Source organism: Spermophilus citellus (assembly GCF_964194105.1).
Source record: "Spermophilus citellus genome assembly, chromosome: X".
Classification (NCBI taxonomy): Eukaryota; Metazoa; Chordata; class Mammalia; order Rodentia; family Sciuridae; genus Spermophilus; species Spermophilus citellus.
Window position 1 is genome coordinate 147,969,063 of NC_138190.1, and position 27,077 is coordinate 147,996,139.

A 27,077-nucleotide genomic window follows, 5' to 3' on the forward strand; every position below is an offset into this window, starting at 1 on the left:
ACAGAATATAATTTAATTTTAACATCATTTTAAGCAAACAACACATTTTCCATTGTCTTGAAATCTGGAAAACCAAACCCCACAATTGCCCTAATCAGTCTTCTAGTTCTTCAGTGGACTGGTTCACCTATAAGAATACTGACAAAAGATAAAATGGTAAATGCTGAAGTAAGTGTACAGTCCTATACACTCTCTTGGTCTGCATGGAATTACCATGTAATTTTTCCAAGACTGAATTTTTAGACAGTTGCTTCTTTTAATATGAATCAAATTATTTCATACAGGGGCTGGTGTTGTAGCTCAGTAGTAGAGTTCTTGACTGGCATGTGTGAGGCACTGGGTTTCATCCTCAGCACCACATAGAAATAAATAAATAAAGGTGCACTGGTGACTAATTTTTTTAAAATTATTTCATACAAATTAGTGCTTTGATGACTTGAGAAAACAGTAAGAGTGTGTTTCTAATACAGTGGGATTGGACGTAGTGATAGAGAAGTATGATCAGATAGTTTTTCTTCTTTCATTTAAAAGTAAGATTCTAAAAATGTACCGATCAAACAATATAGTTACAGAAAGATTGCAAGTTCAGATAAAATGATAAAAATGAAAATAACAATAATTGAAACAATCTATTCACTATCACATGGAGATAAAATATCTAATACTTTGATCAAGTCCTGTACGTTTAGTTTTAAATTACAGATTGGATTAAACTGCATATCCTCTCTTATAATCTGTTTTCCATTCAATATCATTCCATAAATGTGACCACATAATCATTCTCTACATAAACATTTTATGACTATATAGTACTCATAGTATAAATGCACAATGGTTTTTTTATCCATCCTTAGAATAACAGACATTTAAGTTGTCTCCACTTTTTTCAATATTATAAACAATACTAAAATTTCTTTGTATGTATATTTTTGTATTCTTAGTGCCAGTCAGTCCTCTGCCTCTACAGTACTGGGAGATTATCCAGGTTTCCATGCTGATTGCCTCAGGTAATAAGCTAGTGTAGAGATGAGCATAGAGGATATTTGCAATCCTTACTGTGAAATGCAATAAAAATCAAGGAGTATTATTGAGAGTCCTCCTTTATTTCTGTAAAATTTAGAATTTTAAAATTTTTTTCTGTTGGATTAATTTGGTTCCTTTCATCAAAGGAATTATGTGTCTTATTTCTCTTTCTAGCAACCAAGTCAGACAGAAATGGACAAGTGGTCATTTCTTGGTAAATACTGGTTCAATTAACAAATTTAGTTTAACTATATCTTTTTCCTTGGGAATCTCCTTGGCTTAATATGATTTATATACATAAATATTTTGTTAAATTTTCAGGCAACTGAGAACACAATTATACATGGTTACTTAGCCAAGGAAAGAAAATTAGGAATTAAGTTTTGTTCCCCAAATCTTTTTCCTTAAAACTGTCCCTTAATTACAAATATGCAGCTGTTAGGGAACCTAAGTGTTTCTGTACCCCACCCCTAAAGTTCTCCCCTCTTCTCATTCCTACAGTATCTTACGTTAGGCAACAGAGGGTCCCCATTAGTGCTATGGTGATAAGAAAAGCAAAAATGGCTGCTGGAGGTATGGAGCTCATGATGAGGTCCCACAGGTAATCCCAGAAGTCGCTCAGCCAAGACCTCTGGTCTCCTGTAGAAAGAGCAAGACAATCACTGCAGAAAGGTCAAGTAAATGATGGGGTTGGGATTTGAATCTTAGTTTGAGCCCCAACAGTTATCCAAGATATGTTCCTACAGTTACTCAGAATGTCTTACATATTTTGCTGTGCTGCCTCTAAGATGTTCAAAGAGTACACATTATTTTAAAGAGGTATCCTCAGGTGGATATCATGTTTGCATCCTTATAGATCAAATATGAACAATCAACTGCCCTAGATAACTCTGCCAATAGATATCTGCTCTAGATATCAATCTCTATCCTACATATCTGAAGGGTTGAATTTATGGGGTACTTTGTGAAAGAGGAGCATAAACTGAACACAAGAAAATGAAAATCTTCACTAACGTATTGTTTCCCAGAGTATGTCTGGGAGTTCTGGAGTACTTCAGGAGGCCTGGGGGAATTAATATCCCAGGAAGAGAAAAGAGAAACCCAGCAGCCCTGGGAGCAGAGGAGGAAAAGGCTAGGGCAACTGGAAAGAGAAACTTCGGGGGTATCTGCTGATCAAAGTAAAGCTTGAGATGTTGGATATTTCTTTTAGAAAATGGGGACAGAAGAGTGAGTATACTGTGATTTGACTCTAAGGAAAGAGGCAGGGGAAAACAAAAGTGGCTTCACACTTAGTTGAAAAAGTCCACCAGTCACCACAACCCTTTCCAGAACTGGAGCTGCAGCATGCATGTTGAAAGCATGGCTTTGGGAGCCTCTAGGAAGATCAGTGGACCATCATGTTTGCTTATTTCAAGTTTAACCTCCTTGTCAAATCTTCCCTTATGCCTGCCCAAACAACTTTAATTATCCCCATGTTCTTTGGGAGCATTTGTTAAATTACATGGAAGGTTAGCATCTATGGTTTTGTCTACCCTACAAAGGGCTTGGTAGAAACTAGTTAAGTTAATGCTTGTTAAACTAAACTTAACCAAACCAGTATAGTTAGCTTTCTTGTGAACATTATTTCAAAACATGAAATCAGTTCTTCCTGACCTGCAACATGAATCTTATGTCTTACGAAGATAGGAACATTCATCCTAACAGCAAACACACCCCTTGAGCGTGGTTTCAGTCCTGCGTTTTCTTGAATTCCAAAATCATATAATGGCGAAGGAGGGGAAGCTACTGTCGCTAACAAGGAGCAAGTCAGTGAACAAAACAGAAATACAATGCTCAGCAGCTTCTGGGGCTCCATGGACTCTTAATCTGCCAAAGGGAAATTTCTTTGTCCTTAGTTCTTTCCACAGCAGCTTTGTCTGAAAAGTTAGAAAGCAAGGGTTTAGTTCTTCTTCTTCTTTTTTTTTTGGGGGGGGGTGGTTAGTTCTTATTGAAAAAAAGCTTCCCACCTTTCACACACAGATAATTCACTGACTTATGTGGATGAATCCTGAACATGCTCAGTGGTCCAAAGTAAAATGTATTCCCACTCTAACATCAAAGCAAAACAAACCTTACTATACTGTGTCAGGTCAGATGTCTATACTGCTCCCCTATGAACCTTCCAAAACTTTAATCAATGGGAAACTTTTCAGCTGTTCAAGCCAGTGCTTGTGCATCATCTTTGACTCTTTCACTTCCTCACCTTACCTACCAGAAAAAATCCTGTCATATTTATCTATAAAATATATCCAGAATCCTTCCACTTAACACTACTTCTACTGGTACCCACCATCATCTCTGCCTCCCTTCACTCCCCTCTCTACTGAGAAGCCAAACAGATCTCATTATAGGTCAGATTATGATCTTGGTTACTTCTCTGACTTCATAGTCTTCTCTTGATCATTTGGACTCACCCTCATTTTTACTATAATAATAATAAACCCCTATTTGATCCATTATATTTTGGGCTTTCTATTACCAAAGACATTCATAAGTGATACATTCATTTACTTGCTGATATACCTTAATCATGCCTGGTGGGGAGCCACTTACCTGAAAGTTAACTGAACACCAAGGTATCCAGAGAAGCCATAGAATTGGACCTCAGCACTCAAGAGTACAGCAGTCTTAAGAAGGTTGCCAGAGTCTTTCCTTTAGGCCTATGGAGTTCCAGACAGAATTCTACCACTCTTTATTATATCATCAACTGTATTTGACCCTCCCCCAGCCTCTATTCAACAGCTAAGCACCCAGACATCTTTTTTCTATCCCTGCATGCACATCTGGGTTGATACTGAAAACCATTCTTACTGTAGTTATACTTGCTTAGGCTTGAAGAATTCTAAGACATTTTGTTTGCCACATCTTATAATAGTGTATATATGGGACTTTAATACATGATACACAATAAATATGGCCTTTCGTATCATATGGGGCTGGGGGTGTATGGTACTTGCATAGTATGAATGAGGTCCTGGGTTTGATCCCCAGTGCTGCAAAACAATTCTATATGGAGTCAGGACTATATGGATAAAATATGAATGGATATTTTTATAATCTTGGTATAGAAAAATATATTCTAAGCATGTTGTGTTAGACAACTGTTCATCACTGTCCAAAATACCTGATAAGAACAACCTAGAGTAGGAAAAGCTTATTTTGTGCTCACAGTTTCAGAGGTCTCAGTCCATGGTCAGCTGACTCCACTGCTTTACATCTGAGGTGGGACAGAGCATCATGGCAGAAAGGCATAGTGGAACAAAGCTGCTGAGCTTATGACAGCCAGGAAGAGGGAGGGAGGGAAAAAGGAAGAGAGGGAAAGAGAGGGAGAGAGAGGGAGAATGTGGGGGAGAGGAAGGAAGGAAGGAAGGAAGGAAGGAAGGAAGAAGAGGAGGGGAGGAAGAAGAGGAAGAAGAGGAAGAAGGGAGGGGAGGAGAGAGGAGAGGAGAGGGAGAGGGGGAAAGGCAAGAGACTAGATAAACCCTTTCAGGGTATGCCCCAGTGAACAATGACCCATCCTTCAGTATTCGATTGAACTATCAACTGATTAATCCAACATATGGATTAATCCACTAACAAGATCAGAGCCCTAATCATAGCTTAAAATTCTTGGATGTACTGGTGACCATGCTTTCAAAACATGAGCTTTTGGGAGGGGGGACAATAAAGAGCCATACCACAGCACATGATAAAATCCAAAGCCATAAATAAATATGCAGATAAACTTAACATATAAAAAAAATGTAAACCCTTCATGCAGCAAAACAGTGTAAAAAGATAAAATATTGATGACAGATAAATTGAATTTCATAACATATATAACAGATGCTTATAAATTATTATTTTAATATTTATCTTTTTAGTTGAAGTTGGACACAATACCTTTATTTCACATATTTATTTTTATTTTTTTTATTTTTTATTTTTTTTTAAAGAGAGAGTGAGAGGAGAGAGAGAGAGAGAGAGAGAGAGAGAGAGAGAGAGAGAGAATTTTTTAATATTTATTTTTCAGTATTTGGCGGACACAACATCTTTGTTGGTATGTGGTGCTGAGGATCGAACCCGGGCCGCACGCATGCCAGGCGAGCGCGCTACCGCTTGAGCCACATCCCCAGCCCCACATATTTATTTTTATGTGGTGCTGAGGATTGAACCCAGGGCCTCGCACGTGCTAGGTGAACGCTCTACCCCTGAGCCACAACCCCAGCCCATAAATTATTTTTTTTTAAAGTTTTCCATGTAACGGGCATTGTGGCTCAGTGGTAGAGTGCTCACCTAGCACGTGCAAGGCCCTGGGTTCAATCCTCAGCACCACAAAAAAATAAGTAAATAAAATAAATATATTATGACCAACTACAACTAAAAAGTAAATATTTTTTTTTTAAAAAAAAGTTTTCTGCCTAAGAGCTGGGCATTGTGGTGCATGCCTGTAATCCCAGCAGCTTGGGAGGCTGAGTCAGAAGGATTGCGAGTTCAAAGCCACCCTCAGCAACAGTGAGGTGCTTAGCAACTCAGTGAGATCCTGTGTCTAAAAAAAAAATATAAAATACAGCTGGGGATGTGGCTCAGTGGTTGAGTGCCCCTGAGTTCAATCCCTGGTACCAAAAAAAAAAAAAAAAGATTCTATGGAAGAATTAGCAAAAATTAAAAATCAGGATCTTATCAAAAAAAAAAAGAGCCAACTGTGTGTGTGTACATATACATATATATATATGATTTCTTTATAAGAATTTGACCTTATAGAATTGTACAACTTGTTTTTACAGTCTATAGGAAGCTGTTGCTTCTGTGTCTGATGCTGTCACCATTCATTTGAGGGTTCTTTTGCTCAATTAGGATAGAAATCACAAATAAGCAAAGTGTAGATCCATTTGTGTTTGCAGCTCTCCCTACTGGTCTCTTAGCAAATGGAACCAGCAGCTATTGGCAGCTGTATGGAACTCTTCCAGCAACCAGAGCTAGCAGCTCCCACAGTTGTCCATTGCTCCCTACCAGTCCCCACTGCTCTCTGGCTGTGTCAGCTGTTCTCACTTTTCCTTGCCCTGAGTGCTGGCCTGTTTCAGTACCAGCAGGCTTTACTGTTATCAGCTCTTAGTGCCATCAGCTTAGCCTGCTCTATTCAAGATGGAAATCAAGAATAGACAAGATAAAAACATCTGAAAGAAGCCTTATTAGGACTTGTGCTGCAGCATAAGAGGAGTCAGTACATGGACTGATCCAATGATAGATGAAGTATGCTTCTATAGACAGAATGGTAGGCTCACACATGTGCAGTGTCCTGCTGGCTAACCACAGACTTTGTATTTAGTCATGGACAGGTGGGGCTCCTCATGGAACACAGTGGGACATCTAAGCAGCTACAAAGGGGCAGAGATATCCAGAGAGGCTGCAGGGCCATTCATCGGGAACACAGCTAGGATGGAAGAAAAGTACCTTTTGGGGGAACATTTAACCCTTCTCTTCTGAGTGCTAGGGCTTGAAGTCCACACGATTGACAAGAACGGAAGATGGGGTGAAGTTTAAGAAAACAAATATACACTGGCAGTCTGCAGGTACAAGCTGGAGCCCATAAGATGGGCTAAAATCTACATTAGTTGCAAAGTTGGAAGCTTAGGGTACTATGAATGAGAAGTTGACCTACTTCATCAAAGAGCTAAACACACACCTTTCCTAGGATTTGGAAAAGTTTAAGGATCCAGAAAGAGCTGGAGAACCTGCAAACTTGGTCATTGCCTTATACCCATAAGTTAAGACAATAGATAGTGAGAATGTATATAAGCTAAAAATTGGTATTTTGTGCTTCTTTTCAAGTATAAAAAGAATATGGCTACTGTATAAGTTATCTATTGTTGCATGAAAAGGTAGCCCCAACTTAGCAACTGAAAATAAAAATTGACTCTTATAGTTTCTGTAGCTCAGGAAGTTTGGAGTGGATTAGCTGAGTGGATCTGGCATGGGGGCGGACAGCTTTTGAAGAGGTTGCACTCACATGCCATTTGAAGGCTCAGGTGACCATACCCTTAAAGGCTTCATGCTTACTTTAATGTTCTCATATCACTATCTGAAAATTTTTTGTAATTTTTATCTTTATTCTTGTATCTTTAAGTGAGGTTTGATAGGACAATGAAGCATGTGCATGAACACACTAAATAAATGTAGTATAGAGGTTCCTTCCATTCTTTGCCACTCTACTTGTATGGTATTTACAACGCCCATGAATGTGCGAGTTCAGTGAGATTCAAAAGGGTGTATTAAGAAAGTATGCTTTCTTCTTTCCGCAGTCTCAAGAGGCCACTTTCTATTTCAACCAGAAAGAAGACAATGGCATTTCAGGACACAAATAACCGAAGACCCTTATCATTTCCTTTCTTATTCCTGTTATTTTGATGAAATTGATGACATAGAAGGAAAGAAAAAGATAAGGTGACTAGTTATTCTTTTTCCTTTTAGCCCTTCATTACTCATCTGTAAGCTAACAGTAGTAAAGAAATTTAACAATTTAAATTAATTAGCATGAATTTTACTGTTCATATTGTGTAATGCCAGTTTAAAATGCAAGAGTAGTTAACTCATTAGCTAGATCAGCCAGCTCATTATACACATTTTATGCTTTCCATGTTATTGAAGGTGCTTTCTTTAATTACACAAGAATTCTTTCTCATCCAGTTTCTGATGACATGCTCTATATTTCTTTCTAAACCTTCAGTCGTAGTATCCTCAAAATCTAGATTTTTTTGGGGGGGGATACTGGGGGTTGAACTCAGTAGCACTCAACCACTGAGCCACATACCCAGCCCTATTTTGTATTTTATTTAGAGACAGGGTCTCAATGAATTGCTTAGGGCCTTGCTTTGGCTGAGGCTGGCTTTGAACTCATGATCCTCCTGACTCAGCCTCCCAAGCTGCTGGGATTACAGGCGTGTGCCACTGCACCCAGCCAGATTTTTAATAACAGTCTGTTATTGTACTCCACCTACTTCCAGGTTTCAAAGGAACTCTCATGTTTGTAGTTTTTTTTTTTTTTTTTTGGAAGCACCTCATTTCCAGGTACCAATATCAACCTATTGCTACATTAAAAATTCACCCATACCTTAATATCTTAAAATAGCAAGCACTGTCTCACAGTTTAGTTGGATCAGGAATATCCCAAAAGGCTTCAATCAAGTTATGTCAGTGCTCAATTTGGGGGAATATCTTTCCAAGTTCACTCATGAGTCTGTAATCAGACCTCATATCCTCACTAGCTTTTGGCTGAAGACATAATTTTCTTGCCATGTGGGCATTTCCATAGTATCGGTGACAACATGACACTGGTTTACCTGAGATTGAGGACTCCATGTGAGAGATTACAAGAAGCTGAGCAAAAAAGGAAGTCACAGTCTTTTGTAACCTAGTCTCAGAAAGAGCATTCCATCAGTTTTTCTATTGATTAGAAGTGAGTTACCAGGTCCAGCTGACAGTAGTAGGCAGGAAATAGCACAATATGAATACCAGAAATCAGAAATCATTGGGATCATTTTAGAGGCTGCCTACCAATCTGGTTGTCAAGGGAATGACTCTATTATAAAGATTTCAACATTCCTTATATTAATCAGTGAATTCAATAAAAATCCAGTTAAAATACCAACATGAGTGCTCAGAACTGGATAACTGACTGTTTTAAATTTGGGGTGACTAGAAGCAGATTCTGAGATGAAGATTCCAGTGCATGTATTTATTGAAAGCATGTGCTCAGAGGAAAACTGTAAGAGAATGCAGGAAGGACAAAGGAAAGAACTACAAAAAAATTTTGATTTCAGATGATATGCAGCTTTAGCTTGATTTCATGGAGTTCACTGGTGCATAATTTGTACCTCAGACCTGACCTTCCTTGAGATAAGGGATTCAGACTTCGTAACCTGTCCCAACTTGGTACTTGGCCATGATCTTCCAGGGGTGAGAGCAGGTTCTGTAACCTTCTGGGACCTCTGAGTCATGTCTGGTATCTTCCAGTTCATTGATCCTTCCCCAAAAGATCAAACTCCAGGCTTCTGGTAGTGCTGAGTAGGATTAAACTACTTCTCAAACAATCCAGACAGTTTCTCAAATAGTTTTTTTTAGGTTTAACATTAACATTTACCTTGATTTCAAGAATTACTCAAAGTCACAGACTGCTTTCCCCACAACCTTTTTGAGGATTCTATAGTGTAAATCTAGTTATTTCTTAGTCTTGGATTCAGCTTTCTAGGGTTTTCCGAGTTATTTGCCACTTACATGTCTTCATATAAATGGCTTCAGGGCAGTATCTAGTAGGACTGTATAGTTTAAATTCATAGAAAAATAATGGAACCATAGACAGTGTAGGGTAGTATGTAACCCAGAAGCCTGAGAGGGTTATTGGCCTTAAGTTATGAATTGTCTTGGAGCTAACAAGGGAAGAGAGGGGACCAACAGGGACTGTCATGTGCCCCTCAGTAGACCTGCTGGGCCTCACATCCCAGAACCTCCAACCTCAGGGCAATCTGGTGTGTCCAGCTCTGGGGGTGAATTCTAAGGTAGCGAGTCAGTAATGGTGGGTCTAGAGAGTTCACCACAGGTGTGAAGGAGTCTTGATTTCCCTGAAAAACCTGAAAGAGGAAAGATAGCATTTATTAGTTGTGTGACATGAAAACAATTACAATGTTTATACCACTCCTCCTCAAGGTCATTATCCTACTCAAGTCTCTCACACATATTTCCTTTTCCAACATGGCCTTTATCCTCCTTGGCATCCACAACAATGCCTACCACAAAGCACAGGAATTATTGTCACTTCCAATTGAACCCTGGGAAGTGACTAGATGACTCTGTTGCATGAATGTGGGCCAGGGAAAGTGTGTGATGTGTACAAGTAAGAGCATCCTGATTGGGGCTGGGGTTGTGGCTTGGTGGTAGAGCGCTTGCCTCTCATGTGTGGGGCAGTGGGTTTAATCCCTAGCACCACATTAATAAATAAAATAAAGGTATTGTGTCCATTTACAACTAATTTTTTTTTAAAAAAGAGCTTCCTGATTGTCTGCTGTGAGGGCTTTTGCTCTAGTTATGCCTTATATTTGAAATGTTCTCAATCTCCCAAATCTCAGTGAAATTTAATGCTTTGCTGAGGGTCATACACAGCATGTATGATTAAGCCATCAGAAGACTGGAGGCAGGCCTCAGCCAGCTGACTTCTTAGTGCATTTGCCACTGCAAAAGGAGTATGCAGTAAGCACTCAATAAATGGTAGCTAGTGTTATTTCTCAGATAAGCTGTTTTCACATATGTTGGTAGCAACTTTAGAATGATAGAAAAAGCAGCATAGCAAGGCAAACAATTTGATGGCCAGAAGGAGGGATACAGAAGGGAGAAGAAGAGGGAAGCTAATCCAGACTCAAGACACCTTGCCACACTGGGACTTTGGAGGTAAGCCCACCTATGAGCCAGCAGATGTTTGGGAAAATGAAAGTGTGAATATTGAAAAGTATAATTCATAGCAACTCTGAAATGCTGTGGGGTGGTTTTGGTGTGTGGGGGTTCCATAGTAATCTTAGGGTAGAGACCCCAGGCAAATGCAGAGAATAAGCAAGAGTCTTGGAAAACAAGAACCATATAAACAGGTGACTTCTCATCCCAGTACGTGCTCTTGTGAGGACAACCAGATTAGATGTTATCCAGAAGATCTGCAGAGATAGTCTCTGTGCAAACAAGGGACTTTGTGGGCCAAGGTAAGGGGAAAGAAGTGGTGAAACAGCAACCAAAGGGCTCCAGCTCCCTGGGGCTGCTAGAAGGACATTTCTCTGTAATCATCCTGCCTGCTCTATCTCTGCAAACTGTGTTGTGTTTCACTTCACATTCCAAGCAGGAAGGGACTTTTCCTGGCAAATGTGGTTTAAAATGTTTCTCTCAGTGTCCTGCAGTACAGATAAAAACACTAATCCCACAGAGGAAATCAGAACAAAATGGTAGGAAAAAAGTACAACGTGAGTGCAGACCTGGGGCACTGAAGTCAGAGAGGGGGAGAGAGAGGGGGAGAGAGAGGGGGAGACAGAGGGAGAGAGAGGGGGGGAGAGAGGGGGAGAGAGAGGGGGAGAGAGAGGAGGAGAGAGAGGGAATGAGAGAGAGGGAGAGAGGGGGAGAGAGAGGGGGAGAGAGAGGGGGAGACAGAGGGAGAGAGAGGGGGGAGAGAGGGGGAGAGAGAGGGGGAGAGGGGGAGAGAGGGGGAGACAGAGGGAGAGACAGAGGGAGAGAGAGAGGGGGGAGAGGGGGAGAGAGAGGGGGAGAGAGAGGAGGAGAGAGAGGGAATGAGAGAGAGGGAGAGGGGGGAGAGAGGGGGAGAGAGAGGGGGAGAGAGAGGGGGAGAGAGAGGGGGGGAGAGAGGAGGAGAGAGGGGGAGAGAGAGGAGGAGAGAGAGGGAATGAGAGAGAGGGAGAGAGGGGGAGAGAGAGGGGGAGACAGAGGGAGAGAGAGGGGGGAGAGAGGGGGAGAGAGAGGGGGAGAGAGGGGGAGACAGAGGGAGAGAGAGGGGGGAGAGAGGGGGAGAGAGAGGGGGAGAGAGGAGGAGAGAGAGGGGGAGACAAAGGGAGAGACAGAGGGAGAGAGAGAGGGGAGAGGGGGAGAGAGAGGGGGAGAGAGAGGAGGAGAGAGAGGGAATGAGAGAGAGGGAGAGGGGGGAGAGAGGGGGAGAAAGAGGGAGAGAGAGGAGAGGGAGAGAGAGGAGAGGGGGAGAGAGAGAGGGAGATAGAGGGAGAGAGAGGGAGAGAGGGGGGAGAGAGGGGAGGGAGGGGAGAGAGGGGGAGATAGAGGGAGAGAGAGGGAGAGAGCAAGTCACAGCCTCATGCAGTCACTGCTCACATCATGCAGGCAGGCAGGGCACTGCTGGAAGGACACAGAAACCTGCTACACCACTCTTAGCAATGGAGTGTTTTCACTTGGCTAGCAGCTGCTCTACTTGTGGACTGTTTTGTAGTAAATGGGGCATGAAATAATACTGATCCTATGAAGAGGGTAGTTATCAAAACAAAGGACATGGAGGCCCTCTACTTTACTTTAGCTACATTTTTCCTCTATGTTCCCAACCCTAGATGCTTACTGGAAAGCTCCTTTCCTAGAGATGCTGAATTATTTGGTCTACTCAACCTAGCCCCCTTAGGTGGCAGCCAGAAGAATCTTCTCAATATGATTCTGGAAATGCCATATTCCTGATTAAATCCTTCCATGTCACTTAAAAAAATAACCAAACTTCTTAATTATGGTCTCCAAGTCCCACACAATAGGGCCCCTGCCCAGTCTCTTATCTCATTAACAATTGGATTCCCCATTTCACTGCATCACTGATCTCCTGGACCATGCCAGCTCCTTTTTTAACATGAGAGCTTTTGCATATATGATTCTCTCTGTTGGGAAAGGTTATATACCTCTGTTTCTCCTTCCTTTATCCATTTTTTTTTTATCTTTTGTGTTTCTGTTTAAATGACACACCTTTAGAGAGCTCTTTCTCATCAAAATAAGATTCCTGCTTTATTCTAAATCTCAAAATCATATTTGTTTCCTCTGTGGCATTTACATATTAAAGACCTATTGATTATTTTCTCTGTCTTGGTTAAAATGGTATCCACCCAATCTCTCTATTATAAATTTAGATAACAATTTCCCTTTCCTCAGAAACATTCTGTAGGGTAAACTTTGAAACTGTGTGAATGTTCTGTTCCCCAACAAGCTTTCATCCAATAGTTTTACCATCCAATAAATTTCCTTACAAGCATATCAATAGTTGCAAATTCCACTTCTAATTGTGTCATTTGTCCTACATTTATTAGTTGAAATCATTTTCTGAAGAAATGTTCCCTCTCCTCCTTTATTTATTTAGTTTTGTGTATGTGGTACTGGGGGTCAAACTTATGCCTTTACTCATGCTAAGCAAGTGCTCTAACACTAAGTTACATCTCTAGCCCTTTTTTATTTTTTATTTTGAGACAGGATCTCACTAAGTTGCTGAGGCTGGTCTTGAACTTGCAATCCTCCTGCTTCAAGCCTCCCAAGTCACTGGGACTACAAGTGTATTCCCATACCTGGCCTCCTTTATTATTTTTAACATGATTATGGAGTCTTGGATTCTTTCTTTACTATGACTGCTGTAGTCTGTTACAACCATTATTCTTTTTGATGCTCAAATTGCTTCAAATTTGACCAATAAGAAGCCCTTCAAGTCAGCTGCTGTGTTCTTTTCACATGGACCCCATTTGTCTTTGAGTGCTACTTTGCATTCTGGTACATCAAGATGTTCCAAGATCACATGGCAGTTTCTTTGCTCTAGCCTTGGAATCAGTCACTTCTCAAGGGAGCCCAAGATTCCTTTTTACTGGGAAATGATAAGAGACCAAGATCTGAGCATAGCATGTTCATTGCTACTGTGGTGTTATTTTTGTAGGTTCTCTCAGGAGACAGTGCTAGAACAACTTTTTATAAATTCTACAACTCTTATTGACACTTTTAGTTCAACTCTAATATTTCCTATATACTTGCATTAATTTTCTAAGGCAGTTATAACAAAGTATCACAAACTTTGTGGCTGAAAAACAAGTTTATTCTCTCACAGGTCTAGAGACCCAAAGTTTGGCATGAGGGACTGAGTGAAACATACCATCACATTTAAAGCATTTGTCATGTCCACTCACATGCTACTTACTGGTCAAGTTGAGTCATATGGCTCTGCCCAAAGTCAGTGAGGTTTTTTAAGAAAAGAGGAAGTAAAAAGTCAAGAGCAATACAGTAATACAAGCTATCTCATATACTGTTTTCTGTTCATTTACAAATCCCTTCTGTTTTCTTGTTTCAACAATGAAAGGTGATTTTATGTAGGCAAAGGTAAGAGGTTTGGGAAGCTTACTAGGTTTCTTAATCCAGAAGTACTCTCTACTGACTGCTACAATTTATTTAATAAATGGGAGTGGAAGAGGTTTGTGTGTCATGTGATTTAGTAATCCATTTCTGTTTTATAGGAGACTTAATTTCCACCATTTCTTTCATTCAGCATCTCTAGTCCCATACATTTTCACTCCCTTTCCTTACAGTTCTCCAGAAATCAATGCAGGTCTCAGAGTATTTAATCACTCAGATGAGGAATTTTTCTTTTTAGAAGTGATTTTATCTTGTCCTACCACTACTAGGCCCCATAATGACCTCTCCTCTTTTTTGCAGTCTCTCCTAGGCTCTCTCAAGAGCAAACTCTGAAGCCTTTAGAAAGTTTATTTCCTACTTATAAATGGACACTCACAGTCTTCTTTTTATTCCCAGTTAAAAGAGCCAAAAACTCCACCAGAAGACTGCTAGTTCTATAATCAATAGGAATGATGAGAGTGGGCAATTCAGTACTTGCTATTACCTACCTCACTGAACTGCTTAGGTATTTTTGGTTGGCTGATCTCTTTCAGCAAATTCATTATTGGTGAATTGAAAACCTATTGTTTTTTATATGTTGCTTTGTACTATCCTTCTACTCTGCTAAATACATACAATACGGCAGATTAAGGACTAGTATGAATTCTTTTATACTCCTCTTGTGGAAAAGTGTGTCTATTTGGTATCATTCTAAATTTGGGCTGGCCATTGGCTCTCTGAATCATTGGAGTATGACAGAAGTGATACTAGATTAGTTCTGGGCCTGATATTTAAAATGCACTGGAAGCTTCCATGCTGGTGTCTTGGAATCTAGTTCTTATGTAAGAAGACAGACAATTCTAAGATGTTGTCAGAGAATAAAGACATGTGGCTAAGGGTCAAAAGGATAAGATACCATGTGGTTAGAAAGGTCAAGGAAAACCAAGGCACTAGACATATGAGTAAGGAAGTGGATCCATCCATCCATCCCCACTGATACTACATGGATCAGAGACAAACCAAGACAGTGTACAAAAATTCATAGTCATCTTTAATCTGTCATATACAGTTTTGTAAAAATCTATATTGGATGGTCTAAGCAGTGCAGTAAGAAAAAGAAATAAAAGTTATAGGAAGAGCCAGCCAAATCCTTCACAATCTTCTGATCCACAAAATTATAAGCATGTTTGGGGTACTTTGTTATTCAGAAATAAAACAGATAACTGGTACTGTGGGCATCCTGGTCTTAGTCTCAGTCTCCAAGACAAATCTTTCTGTGTTTCACCATAAAATACAATATTTGTTTTATCTGATCAAATGATTTTTCTTCCGTTAATTCTTCTAATTTTTCTTTATTTTTAGTTTACTAATTTTTAAAAATAAGAACAGATGTTGAGAGGATCAAAGATGGCAGATCAGAGAAATGCATAGTATTGAAACAGGCCTCCAAGAGTGAATTAAAACAGTAATTCTGCAGCAGCAAACTGAGGTATGAAGACTAGGAAAACACCAGTAGGCAACCCAGAGAACTAGCAATCAGGTGAAAACCAAAGATGTTTTTTTCTAGAATAGAAGTATAATTCATAAAAGCAACAGAAGGTGGCAGCATCTGGTAAGTAGTGGCTAGGTGGGGGAGGGGAAACACCCCTCCAAAAGACAAAAGAATTTCTCTATTAAGATAGGCAGATGCCACTCTCCGGCACAGTTGCAATCAGAGAGTAAACAAACTCAGAAATAGCAGGCTGAACCAGGTGGAGAAAGCCCAACTGGCTCTCAACATACATGGATAAAGATAGCTTAAAAAGACCCTTTGTTTGGAGTTTCTAAGTAGCAGACTAAAAGTTGCTTCAGGTTACCTTTGTTTTTCATATTGTACTTTCTATTTTTCTATCACTTTTTTTTTTAATTTTTTGACTGGTTTTTGGTACAGTTGTGTTTTGAATACCCAATCAGCCACTGAGGCTCTAATATTCCCTGGGTTTGTAAGGGTTAATGCCTTGAGTTGATGTGGATCTATAACAAGAGACTGTAACAGAGACTGGGGAGATCTAGTCAGGGCAGCCACAGCACCAGATTCATTTCAGCCTCCAGAGCAGAGAAGAGCAAAGGACACATTCATTAGCATCTGAAGGTCTGAAGTCTGGCATAAGTACTGTGACTCATGGGGGGGACAGACTGGGGTGATCAGAGTCAGATGGAAAATAAGGTCTTTCAATCCACTTTATCCAATCCCAGAAGGCTCTGGAGTATCAGCTTAGAATCCTACATACCTTCCCCCAGCACACCCAGTTGAGGGACTGAGGGTCTCAGAAGGAGAGGTACCATAGAGTCTGTAAGGCAAGGAGAGCATGAAGGTCAAGGTAGAGACTATCCTAAAAAATTCAACTAGTTTGGGTCAGAGTTGAGGACAAATAAGCACCAGGAACCCTGCAATATAAAAGTTTCCTCCTAGTAGATTCTAAAATCAAATACTTCTATTTCAAAAACCTCAGCAAGAAAACAAAACAAAAAACCACATTTGTATAGGACAGATATTGCATCAACTGCATATTAACCAATTCCTAGTGTCCCCCCACAATTTATGTTTTTTTCAAAACTATACTTAATTTTATGTATTTTGTCTATTAATTGAATATTCTCTCAATACCTCTATTCTCTCCCATCTCCATTCCCTTCCCCTTTCCTTCATCGTTTATACTCACCACATTTTAACTTCTTTCTCCCTTCTTTCCTCTACCTTTTCATTTTTTCACTGCATTTTCTTTATGTTTTAGTTTTTCTATTTGTATCCCTTCTTCCAATGCAATTTAGTATACTTTCATTAATTCTTAACCTCATCTGGTTCTAAATGAACTCTCACTGATGTTCCTCTTTGGTCAACAGAGTTGTTGACACCAGTAACAATAACTTGTATAGTATATGTTGATATCTGGTTTGATCATAAATAACCATGGTTACTAGCAGTTAATATCTCCTTTCAATGAATTACTAGTAGTTGGAATTAAAACTTTGGTGATGCAGATTAGCTATATGAAAGCAAAGATATATTCCCAGTCTGAGACTTACTATTAACTGAAGCCTATAACCCCTCAACAAATTCCAAAGAATTAAAAAAGCTGATAGTTGAAGTGATCAATGAACTGGGGGAAAAAAAGGAATGAACTGAGAGAGAAAATACAGGAAGTGAGAGCATTTTAATAAAGAGATAAAGATTCTAAAAAAAAGAACCAAACTGAAATTCTGGAAATGAAAGACAGAATGAATCAAATAAAAATTCAATTGAAAGTCTCATCAATGCATTAGTTCACATAGAAAACAGGATTTTAGGCACTGAAGACAAGGTATATGAACTTGAAAAGAACTTACCTCAACATCATAAAGGCTATATATGACTAACCCAAAGCTAACATCATAGTGAATGGGGAAAAACTGAAAGCACTTCCTCTAAAATCAGGAGCAAGACAAGGATGTCCACTCTCATCATTCCTATTGATTATAGAACTTGAAATTTTAGCCACAGCCATCAGAATGAAATAAAAGGGATATAAATAGGAAAGGGAGATGTCCAATTATCACTATTTGCAGAGGGTATGATCCTATAGTTAAAAGAGCCAAAAACTCCACCAGAAGACTGCTAGAGCTAATAAATTTAGCAGAGTAGCAGGATAGTACAAAGCAACATATAAAAAACAATAGGTTTTCAATTCACCAATAATGAATTTGCTGAAAGAGATCAGGAAAACAATTCCATTCACAATAGCCTCAAAAACAAACCCTAGGACTAAATCTAACCAAGGAGGTGAAAGATCTCTACAATGAAAACTATAGAACACTGAAAAAAGGAATTAAAGAAGACACTAGAAAATAGAAATATCTCCTATGTTCTTAGATAGGCAGAATTAATATTGTCCAAATGACCATACTACCAAAAGTAATATATAGATCCAGTGTGACCTCCATCTATATTCTTTATCGAATAGAAAAAAAAAACTGTCCTAAAAATTCATTCAGAAGAACTAGAGACCCAGAATATCCAAAGCAATTCTGAGCAAGAAGAATGGTGCTGGAAGAGTCCCAATATGTGGTCTCAAATTACACTACAGAGCTATAGTAACAAAAACAGCACTGTGTTATCACAATAACAGACATGAAGACCAATGGGATGAAATACAAGACAAGAGACAAACCCACATCCTTACAGTCATCTGATTGATGCCAAAGGTACCAAAAATACACACTAGACAAGAAAATCTTTTTAACAAATGGTGTTGGGAAAACCAGATATTCATATATAGAAGAATGAAACTAGATCTCTTTTTCTCACCATACATAAAAGTCAACTGACAGTGTATCAAAGGCCTAGGAATTAGATCAGAAACTATGCACCTGGTAGACAAAAACACAGCATGAACACTCCAACACACAGGCAGTGGTATCAATTTCTTCAGTAAGATGCCTAAAGCTCAGGAGATAAAACCAAGAATTAATAAACAGGATGGCATCAACAGAAAAGCCTTTGCACAGCAAAGGAAACAAGAGCATGAAGAGACAGCCTATGGAATGGGAGAAGCTCTTTGCAAGTTCCCAATGCCCCCAGTGATATAAATACCTCCTACGGGGCCCCACCTCTTAAAGTTTCCACCACTTTCTAGTAACACCAAGCTGTGGACCAAGGCTTTTCCCCATGGGCCTTTGGAAGACATTCCAGATCCAAATTAGCACTCCAGCCTTTTCCTTCCTACAAGTTCTTTAATTCAGGTGAAAAGCTGACTAACAATGTTCATGAATAATATAGGCCAACTGTGTTCCTTTCTAATATTGTCCTCATTGGGTTTTGTTGTCAAGGTTATGTTAAAATCATAAGACAGTTGAATAATGTCTCATATTTTTCCATCTTTTGGAAGAATCTTTGTGAAATTCACATGATTTCTCTCTTGAATTTCTGGTAGAACATTTTGAATACCATTTATATCTGGAGTTTTCTTTGTGGGAAGATATTTGAACACCAATTGAAATCATCAAATGTAATAGGCGTTTCAAGGTTTTCTATTCATTCTTCAGAAAGTTATAATTACTATGATTGATTTTATAAATTTTCAAGTTTACCATTATAAGATTAATAAAAAATAGCAATTTATTACTTCAGGATCTTTATTGATATCTCCTCTTTTATTTCTGATATTGACTATTTGTACTATTTAATCTTGATCAGTGTTCTCAGATGTTTGTCAATTTTCAAAGAACCAACCTTTGGTTTTGTTGATTTTCTTTATTGTGTATATATATATTTTTTACTTTATTAACTTCAAATCTTGGCTATTTCCTTGATTATTTCCTTTGCTATTGTCCCAGTTTCTTGAAATGTACCTTAGCTCATTGTTTTCTAGTCTTTCTTCTTTTCCAATATATATGTGTACTGAGAAGTTTATTATCAGGCAAATTGGTAAAACCTTGTATATTATTTGTTTCTTTTCTCTTGAAACCTTGAGAATCTTCTCTTTATATTTCACCTTTGAGAACTTTATTATTTCTTGGAATGGATTTGGTGAGTTAAATCTGACTGGTCACTGTTGACCTTCTTGTACTTGTATATTTGTATTCTTCTCTAGGTTTGGGAAGTTTTATGTTATTATTTCCTTTTCTTTTTCTCTTTTATAAACTTTTTAAATTTGCTCTAGTTAGTTATACATGACAATAGAATGTATCTTGACACATTGTACACAAATGAAGCACAACTTCTCCTTCCTCTGGCTGTACATCGGGCAGAGTCACTCCAGTAGTGTGATCATACATGTATATAGGGTGATAATGTCTGTCTCTTTCTACCATCCTTGCCATCCCCATAATCCCACCCCTCCCCTGACTCCACTTTAAACAAACCAAAGTTTCTTCATTCTTCCACACCCCCCTGCCCTACTATGGATCAGCATCCAGTTATCAGAGAAAACATTTAGCTGTTTTATTTCATTGTCTTATTTCACTTAGCATGATATTCTCTAGTTCTGCAAATGCCATAATTTTATTCTTCTTTAAGGCTGAGTAATATTTCATTGTGTATATGTACCACATTTTCTTTATCAATTCATTGTTGAAGGGCATCTAGGTTGGTTCCATAGTTAAGCTCTTGTGAATTGTGCTGCTATAAAAATTGAGTGGCTGTGTCACTGTAGTATCCTGATTTTAAGTCCTTTGGGTATAGACCAAGGAATGGGATGGCTGGGTCAAATGGTGGTTCCATTCTATGTTTTCTGATGAATCTTTATACTGCTTTCCACAGTGGTTGCACCAATTTGCAGTCTCAACAGCAATGTATGAGTGTGCCTTTCTCCCCACATCCTCGCCAACACTTATTATTGTTTGTATTCTTGATAATTGCCATTCTGACTGGAGTGAGATGGAATCATAGAGTAGTTTTGATTTGTGTTTGTCTAATTGCTAGAGATGATGAACAATTTTTCATATGTTTGTTGATCGATTGTATTTCTTCTGAGAAGTGTCTGTTCAGTTCCTTGGGACATTTATTGATTGGGTTATTTTTTTTTTTTTTGGTGTTAAGTTTTTGAGTTCTTTATATATCCTGGAAATCAGTGCTCTACCTGAGGTGTGTGTGGTAAAGATTTTCTCCCATTCTCTAGGCTCTCTTCATTTTACTGTTTTCTCTGCTGAGAATCTTTTTAGTTTGAATCCATCCCATTTATTTATGTATTTTTATTCTAACTGGTTATATATGACAGCAGAATACATTATAGTTCATATTACACATATAGAGTACAATTTTTCATGTCTCTGGTTGTACCCAAAGTATATTCATACCATTTGTGTCTTCATACATGTAACTTAGAGTAATGATGTCCATCTTATTCCACCATCTTTTCTACTCCCATGTCATTTCCCTTCCCCTCCCTCCTGTTTGCCCTATCTAGAGTCGTCTAATCCTCCCATACTACCCCCCCAACCCCATTATGAGTCAGCCTCCTCATATTAGAGAAAACATTCGGCATTTGTTTTTTGGGGATGGGCTAAATTCACTTAGCATTATCTTCTCCAACTCCATCCATTTACCTGAAAATGCCATGATTTTATTCTCTTTAATGCTGAGTAATATTCCATTGTGTATATATACCACAGTTTCTTTATCTATTCATCTATTGAAGGACATCTAGGTTGGTTCCACAGTTTAGCTATTGTGCATTGTGCTGCTATAAATGTTGATGTAGCTGTGTCCTGTAATATGCTGTTTTTAAGTCTTTTCCATCCCATTTATTGATTCTTGATTTTACTTCTTGCACTTTAGGAATCTTGTTAAGGAAGTCATGTCCTAATTTGACATGATGAAGTTTGGAGCCTACTTTTTCTTCTATTATGCACAAGGTCTCTCTGATCTAATGCCTAAGTCTTTGATCCACTTTGAGTTGAGTTTTGCACAGGGTGAGAGATAGGGGTCTATTTTACTATATGGATTTTTAGTTTTCTAGTGCCATTTGTTGAAGAGGCTACCTTCCTCCAATATATATTTATGGTACCTTTGTCTAGTGTGAGATAACTGTATTTATGTAGGTTTGTCTCCATGTCTTTATTCTGTATCACTGGTCTGCTATGTTATTATTTCTTTACATATGTTTTCTACCCCTTTAATGTTCTCAGGCCCCTCTTGAACTTCAATTACCTGAGTATTGCTCTTTTAAGACTTTCCCAAAGTTTCTGTAATCTTTCTTCAATTCCCTTCATTCTTTTTTTCTCCCCCAACTCTCTATTTTCAAATAGTCTGTTTTGGAGCTTACTAATTATCTCTTTTGACTGATCCACTGTGCTATTAATACCTTCTTTTATGTTTTGGATATGAGATATCTCCCAAAAGCTCCTCTATTGATACGAGGATATTCACAGGTGAAATGACTGGATTATGAAAGGTATACTCTAATTAGTCCACCCTAGTTTGAATGGACTAACTGGGTGGTAACTATAGGCAGGCAGGGCACAGCTGGAGAAGGTGAGTCACTGGGGACATTCCCTAGAATACCCTTTCTCTCTCTGCTCCCTGGTCAACATGAGCAGAGTAGCACTCCTCTGCCATGTCCTTCTGCCATGATGTTCTGCCTTACCTTAGGCCCAGAACAATGGAGTCAGCTGACTAGTAACCACTATGAAAGAACTCTCAGAGAATTGAAAACAGCTGTTTTAAGGGAACTCAATGAGCTTGATGAAAACACAGAGAAATTATTCAATATACTATTAGAAAATTTTTCTTTAATACCGTCTGAATGTTCACGGTTGGCCACTTCTTCTTTTAGCTCTGACATTTTGTCTTCAGCAAAGCCTTCTCTATAAAAGATACTTTCAACAGAACATTTTATTTTATTTATTGTGTCTTCATTTCCATGATTTTTGTTTGGTTGTTTTTCAATGTGTTTATCTCCTTATTGAATTTTTCACTGATATCCTGTACTGACTTCCTTAATTCATGCAGTTGTTTTTCTGTGTTCTCTTGGAATTCACTGATCATTTTTATAATCATTATTTTGAATTCTTCATCTGATAATTCATTCACTTCAATATCTTTGGGGTCAGTTGCTGATGAATGATGAACTTTAGGAGGTATCAGGTTACCTTGTTTTTCCAAACTTTTTGTATTTCTGTGTTGGGTTTATGCATTAGTTGGAAAGATTTCTCTTTCAATCTTACATATAGGCCTTTTTAGGGCACAGCTTTCTCTTGTCAATGTGTCCTTGAGTGATATAGATTGAGATTCCCCCCCCCACCCCACGGTAGGTGTGGTATCCTCAGTCAGTATTAATTCTGTTTTTTTTTCTGTAGTAATACACGTACACAAGTAGAAACTGACCGCCCATCCCTAGCCATTCCTACTTGGAGCCTAGTCAGGAGTTTGGGCTTTTGTCTCTTCTTTGTATTAAAATATAGCTGAACTATGAATGTCATTAATTTGCATATGGACCAAGGTGCACAGTCTTTTGGCTGAGTTTAGTTCAGTAGGTGAGTCTCTACCTTGTGAACTTGTAGTGCCCCTGTCATTTACTAGCACCTCACAGAAAAGGTGGAAACAAATAATAGCAACACTCAATGCAAACAATATACAGCATTAAAATAAGTACTAGGTACCTACTGTAACATATACAATACTAATTACTATGAAAAACAGGAATGGTAGCGTTAACAATTGCTACCAGCAAAAACAGCAAATAACCATGAACTAGATCTGGCATTAACGCAAATAGCAGGTGTCAACTATTCCATCCACAGCACTAATAACTGCAACAAACTGGTGAGGGTAGGAGTTATTAAAAAAACCAATTAGTTCTGAAAGATGGTAACAATATAGTTCATTAAGAGAAAAGAAAATGTGATAGGAAGGTGCTGGAGTGGCCTAAGACTGAGGCTGCCTGAAATAGCTCTCAGCTTCCCTTCTCCCCAGTATAAGGTACGATGGAGTAGGAAGTACTGTCATTTGGAGCCTTGTCTCCACAGACCAGATTGGTGCACTTCCAGAGTGGAGTTGCTGCAGAGTTCTATAAGGGGAGTTCCTGGGGCTAGGGCTTAGGGCTTAGGTGTAATCAGGCCTTAGGGACTTTGCTGGGTGGAATCTTCTCTGAAGGGATTAGATCCACACACCCATAAGGCCTGGCAGCTGCCAATGTCTGCTGGGAATCCGAAACTCAGAAGCCTCCCAAAGATTGTAGAGCAGCAGAGCCAATTTTGCATATCCTGTGCTGTCCACAAACACAGCTTTCCCAGGCTTAGTCCCTTAGTCTCCCCAGTGCATCTATGTGAAATCATGTACCACATCCATTACATGCCTGTAGGGGTGTCTGCCCATAGTCAACCTTCCTAGACACTTTTTTTTTTCAAATTCCCAACACTCTTCAGCTTGTCACATGTATTGTCAGACTCAAAGAAATGTGAGTTAGGTTAACCTTCATTTTCGTGACTTTTCTATATCTAATGTTTTAGATATGTCTCTTGTAAAAGGAATAGAATTGCTTTTTCCTTCTGATTAATCTGACAATTGTCATGTCTTAAATGGAATATCTATTTCATTCATGTAATAAATAATTACTGCTACTTTTGGATTTAAACCAGCTATCCTATCTTGCTATTTTTCCTGCCTATTTTGTTTCTTCATTTGCTTACTTCATTAGATTTATTGAGTATATTTTATTCCTTTATAGTCCAATTTTTGGGAATCCTACACTTTATTTATATTCTATTTCTTCCTGGTTACCCTGATAATTGTAATTTGCATCAAATTATCAAGGTTTAATGTTAATCAACACTTATATCTTCTACATGAGAATTTTTAGAATCCCTTATTCTACTTACCCCCATCCTGACTTTTCAGCTGTTGTCACATGTTCTAAACCTTTTATTTTTAAAAGTTTATTACTCAGACATTTGTTATAGTAACAGAAAGATGAATAACACATAACATCATGGTTAATTCTTAGTAAAAAGGAATATTTAAAATACTATGGATATGAACTGTTCTTTTTTCCATTACTCACTGGATAGTAAGACTTTCTCATGCTTACAAGTGTGTGTTGACTTATTAAGCAAATCCATATCAAAATTGAAGACCATCTGGATAACTAAACTTAAATGTCAATAAGGCTTAGGAATGTAGGTTGCTGAGGAGTATACAGGCATAATTAAGTATTTCCTAAATAGCTCTCATTGTTTAGTCCTCTGATTCTTGTCATCATCCTGGTTGATGTCAACCCCCACGAGAAAAATCAATTCTTGGCTCTACACTTCCTTTAGTTGAAATTTTTCTTTCTAGGAGTCACTGTATTCTCCTACAATATCCCTTATAGCATCCTGTTATTATAGGTACTGAGTAATTTCACCCTGAAATTTTAGCCACATATAAACCTAGTCATATATCTAAATGTCAAGCTCTAAGAGAGGTTTTCTGTCTTTCTTGTGAGAACACCATACCTTTACTTTGCCATTCTGTAAAAAGAGAGTCCAGTGATGGCCATCTTGACTGCTGGAAATAAGGAACTCCTTCACAAACATGCTGGTAAGAAGAGATTTCACTCCTTGTGTGATTATTCCTGTGACTTTCATTGTCTTCTGGAAGTCCACTTGCAGCCACTCTTTTGGATTATTTACCTAAAGAAGGTGATACTGGACTAGTATTCTATTGGTTATCATTTGCTTTCAGAAATCCACAAATTTCTTTTTTAGCCTTATCCAGCACTTACCACTCTACATCTTATAGTTTATCAGTCTCCCTTATTTGACTAAGAAACGTGAGAGCCAAAATTTTTCATACTAATCCCTGTGTCATCAGGGTCATCTACTTAATAAGTGCTCAGTAAATTCTGAATGAATATAAAAGCCATATATAGGGGCTGGAGTTGTGGCTCAGCGGTAAAGTGCTCACCTAGCACGTGTGAGGCCCTGGGTTCAATTCTCAGCACCACATATAAATAATAAAATAAAGGTATTGTGTCCAACTACAAATAAAAACTAAATATTTTAAAAATCCACATGTAGACTGACTAGAGTATAAAAGTTTGGCAGTATAGTATGCAAACTATTTTGTTTAAAATAAATCCCTGGAGGAGCAGAGACAATTCTATTCCCTCCCCTAAAAAAGCAACTCAGTAGGGCTGGGGATATAGCTCAGTTGATAAAGTGCTTGCCTCACATGCACAAGGCCCTGGGTTCAATCCCCAGTACATGCACATACACTCAACTCAGTGACTGAACTAGGTGGCTTGGGAAAATATATGTTCCCAATGAAGTACATATGACTATAAACTTTTCCTTTGATATATTCAGAAACCTGGAAAGAAAGCTAATTGTTGATATTTATCTGTAAAACTAGACTTTAGCTACTTGTATTTTTAATATTTTTACTTATAGATGGACACAATGTCTTAATTTTATTATTTATCTATTGTTTAATGTGGTTCTGAGAATCAAACCTAGTGCTTCACACATACTAGGCAAGCACTCTACCACTGAGCCACAACCCCAGCTCGACTTTTTTAAAAGATATTAGCCTAGGGGCTGGGGATGTGGCTCAAGCGGTAGTGCGCTCGCCTGGCATGCGTGCGGCCCGGGTTCTATCCTCAGCACCACATACCAACAAAGATGTTGTGTCCGCCGATAACTAAAAAATAAATATTAAAAAATTATCTTTCTCTCTCTCTCTCTCTCTCCTCACTCTATCTTTAAAAAAAAAAAAAGATATTAGCCTAGTACTGGATACAGATTCTTCTTCCAGGAGGTCCAATTAAGGATCATTTCTCCCCAGTGCATCTATGTGAAATCATGTACCACATTCATTACATGCCTGTAGGGGTGTCTGCCCATAGTCAACCTTCCTAGACACTTTTTAGGAACAATATTTGAACAATCAAGCATTTCCACCAGTTTTCCCAACTCCTACCCCTTGCTCTATATCAGTTAAAAGGTATATATGTTTCCTTTTACCTGAGGTCTCCAAGCATTAGTCCTTCCCTGAAGGTGAAGCCGGGCTTGTGAAGGAGACCAAGTGGCAAACATATTGGTAAAGTAGGATGAGGCAGTAATCTGTGCATCTGATATTAGTTTATTCTCCATTCCCAATGGTATGCTGCAACCTCAAAGAAGTCAAAGGAGAATGTTATCACAAAGACAGGCTGTAGCCTAGGTTCCATTGGCCTACCTCTAATATCTAGGGCCACTATCATCATAATCATTTCCCAGGCATTAGGTTTTGCACAAATTCCCTTATTGTTAGCATGTTCCTGTTTTCTGGACAGTTCTCTTTAGCTGTCTGGCATTGAGTTTCCTTATTAACAGAATTACAGGAGGTGGTTACTGTGGGGGGAAATCCCATGGTTAGGGTAACAAATTCCTGGGTTTTCTTAGGACAGTGCTGGTTTTATTACTGATAGTTCTGTTTCCTGACAGAGAACCCCTCCTTTTAGTCTCAGGACTGGGAAAGGAAAGGATACGAGATGACTTGGCACTTACTGTTTAAATCACAGCCCATCAACTCCATACGAAGAGTGCTGCGGATGCTATAATGAGTTGGGTGCAAACGGATGTACTGGGCAATAATTGGAGGATTAAAAATATTGTGTTTTATCCCAGATGAATCCACATTACCAAAGAAAACCTATTGGGAGAGA

At 38.7% G+C, this 27,077-nt stretch overlaps 2 protein-coding genes across 5 annotated transcripts in view; both read right to left on the reverse strand.

The window, feature by feature from the left end:
• SMIM9 (small integral membrane protein 9) lies at nucleotides 1–4,963 on the reverse strand. Its single transcript, XM_081277774.1, has 2 exons — nucleotides 2,677–4,963; nucleotides 1–1,662 (listed from the first exon to the last, which is right to left on the reverse strand). Exons 1-2 carry the CDS (start codon nucleotides 2,876–2,878, stop codon nucleotides 1,529–1,531), a joined length of 336 nt encoding a protein of 111 aa, XP_081133900.1. The 5' UTR covers nucleotides 2,879–4,963; the 3' UTR covers nucleotides 1–1,528.
• A 3,798-nt stretch (nucleotides 4,964–8,761) lies between these two features.
• The window catches only part of F8 (coagulation factor VIII), a 110,344-nt gene continuing 92,028 nt past the window's right edge, over nucleotides 8,762–27,077 (reverse strand). For 3 of the 4 annotated variants that reach the window (XM_081278408.1, XM_081278407.1, XM_081278409.1), the window contains 4 exons: nucleotides 26,920–27,064; nucleotides 26,395–26,543; nucleotides 24,886–25,062; nucleotides 8,762–9,668 (listed from right to left, as the gene is read on the reverse strand). In XM_081278408.1, coding sequence (XP_081134534.1) covers nucleotides 9,513–9,668; nucleotides 24,886–25,062; nucleotides 26,395–26,543; nucleotides 26,920–27,064 — 627 coding nt within the window. In that variant the 3' untranslated portion in view covers nucleotides 8,762–9,512. Of the gene's footprint in view, nucleotides 9,669–24,885; nucleotides 25,063–26,394; nucleotides 26,544–26,919; nucleotides 27,065–27,077 lie in introns of those variants that run through there. The other variant, XR_014020144.1, reaches the window with a different exon arrangement.

Bases quoted from the DNA above. Each gene is read 5' to 3' on its own strand.
- SMIM9 (XM_081277774.1), bottom strand. From the start codon at position 2,878: ATGGAGCCCCAGAAGCTGCTGAGCATTGTATTTCTGTTTTGTTCACTG. The intron at 1,663-2,676 runs GTCAGGAAGAAC...CTCTTTCTACAG, and splicing joins ACATAAGATTCATGTTGCAG to GAGACCAGAGGTCTTGGCTG.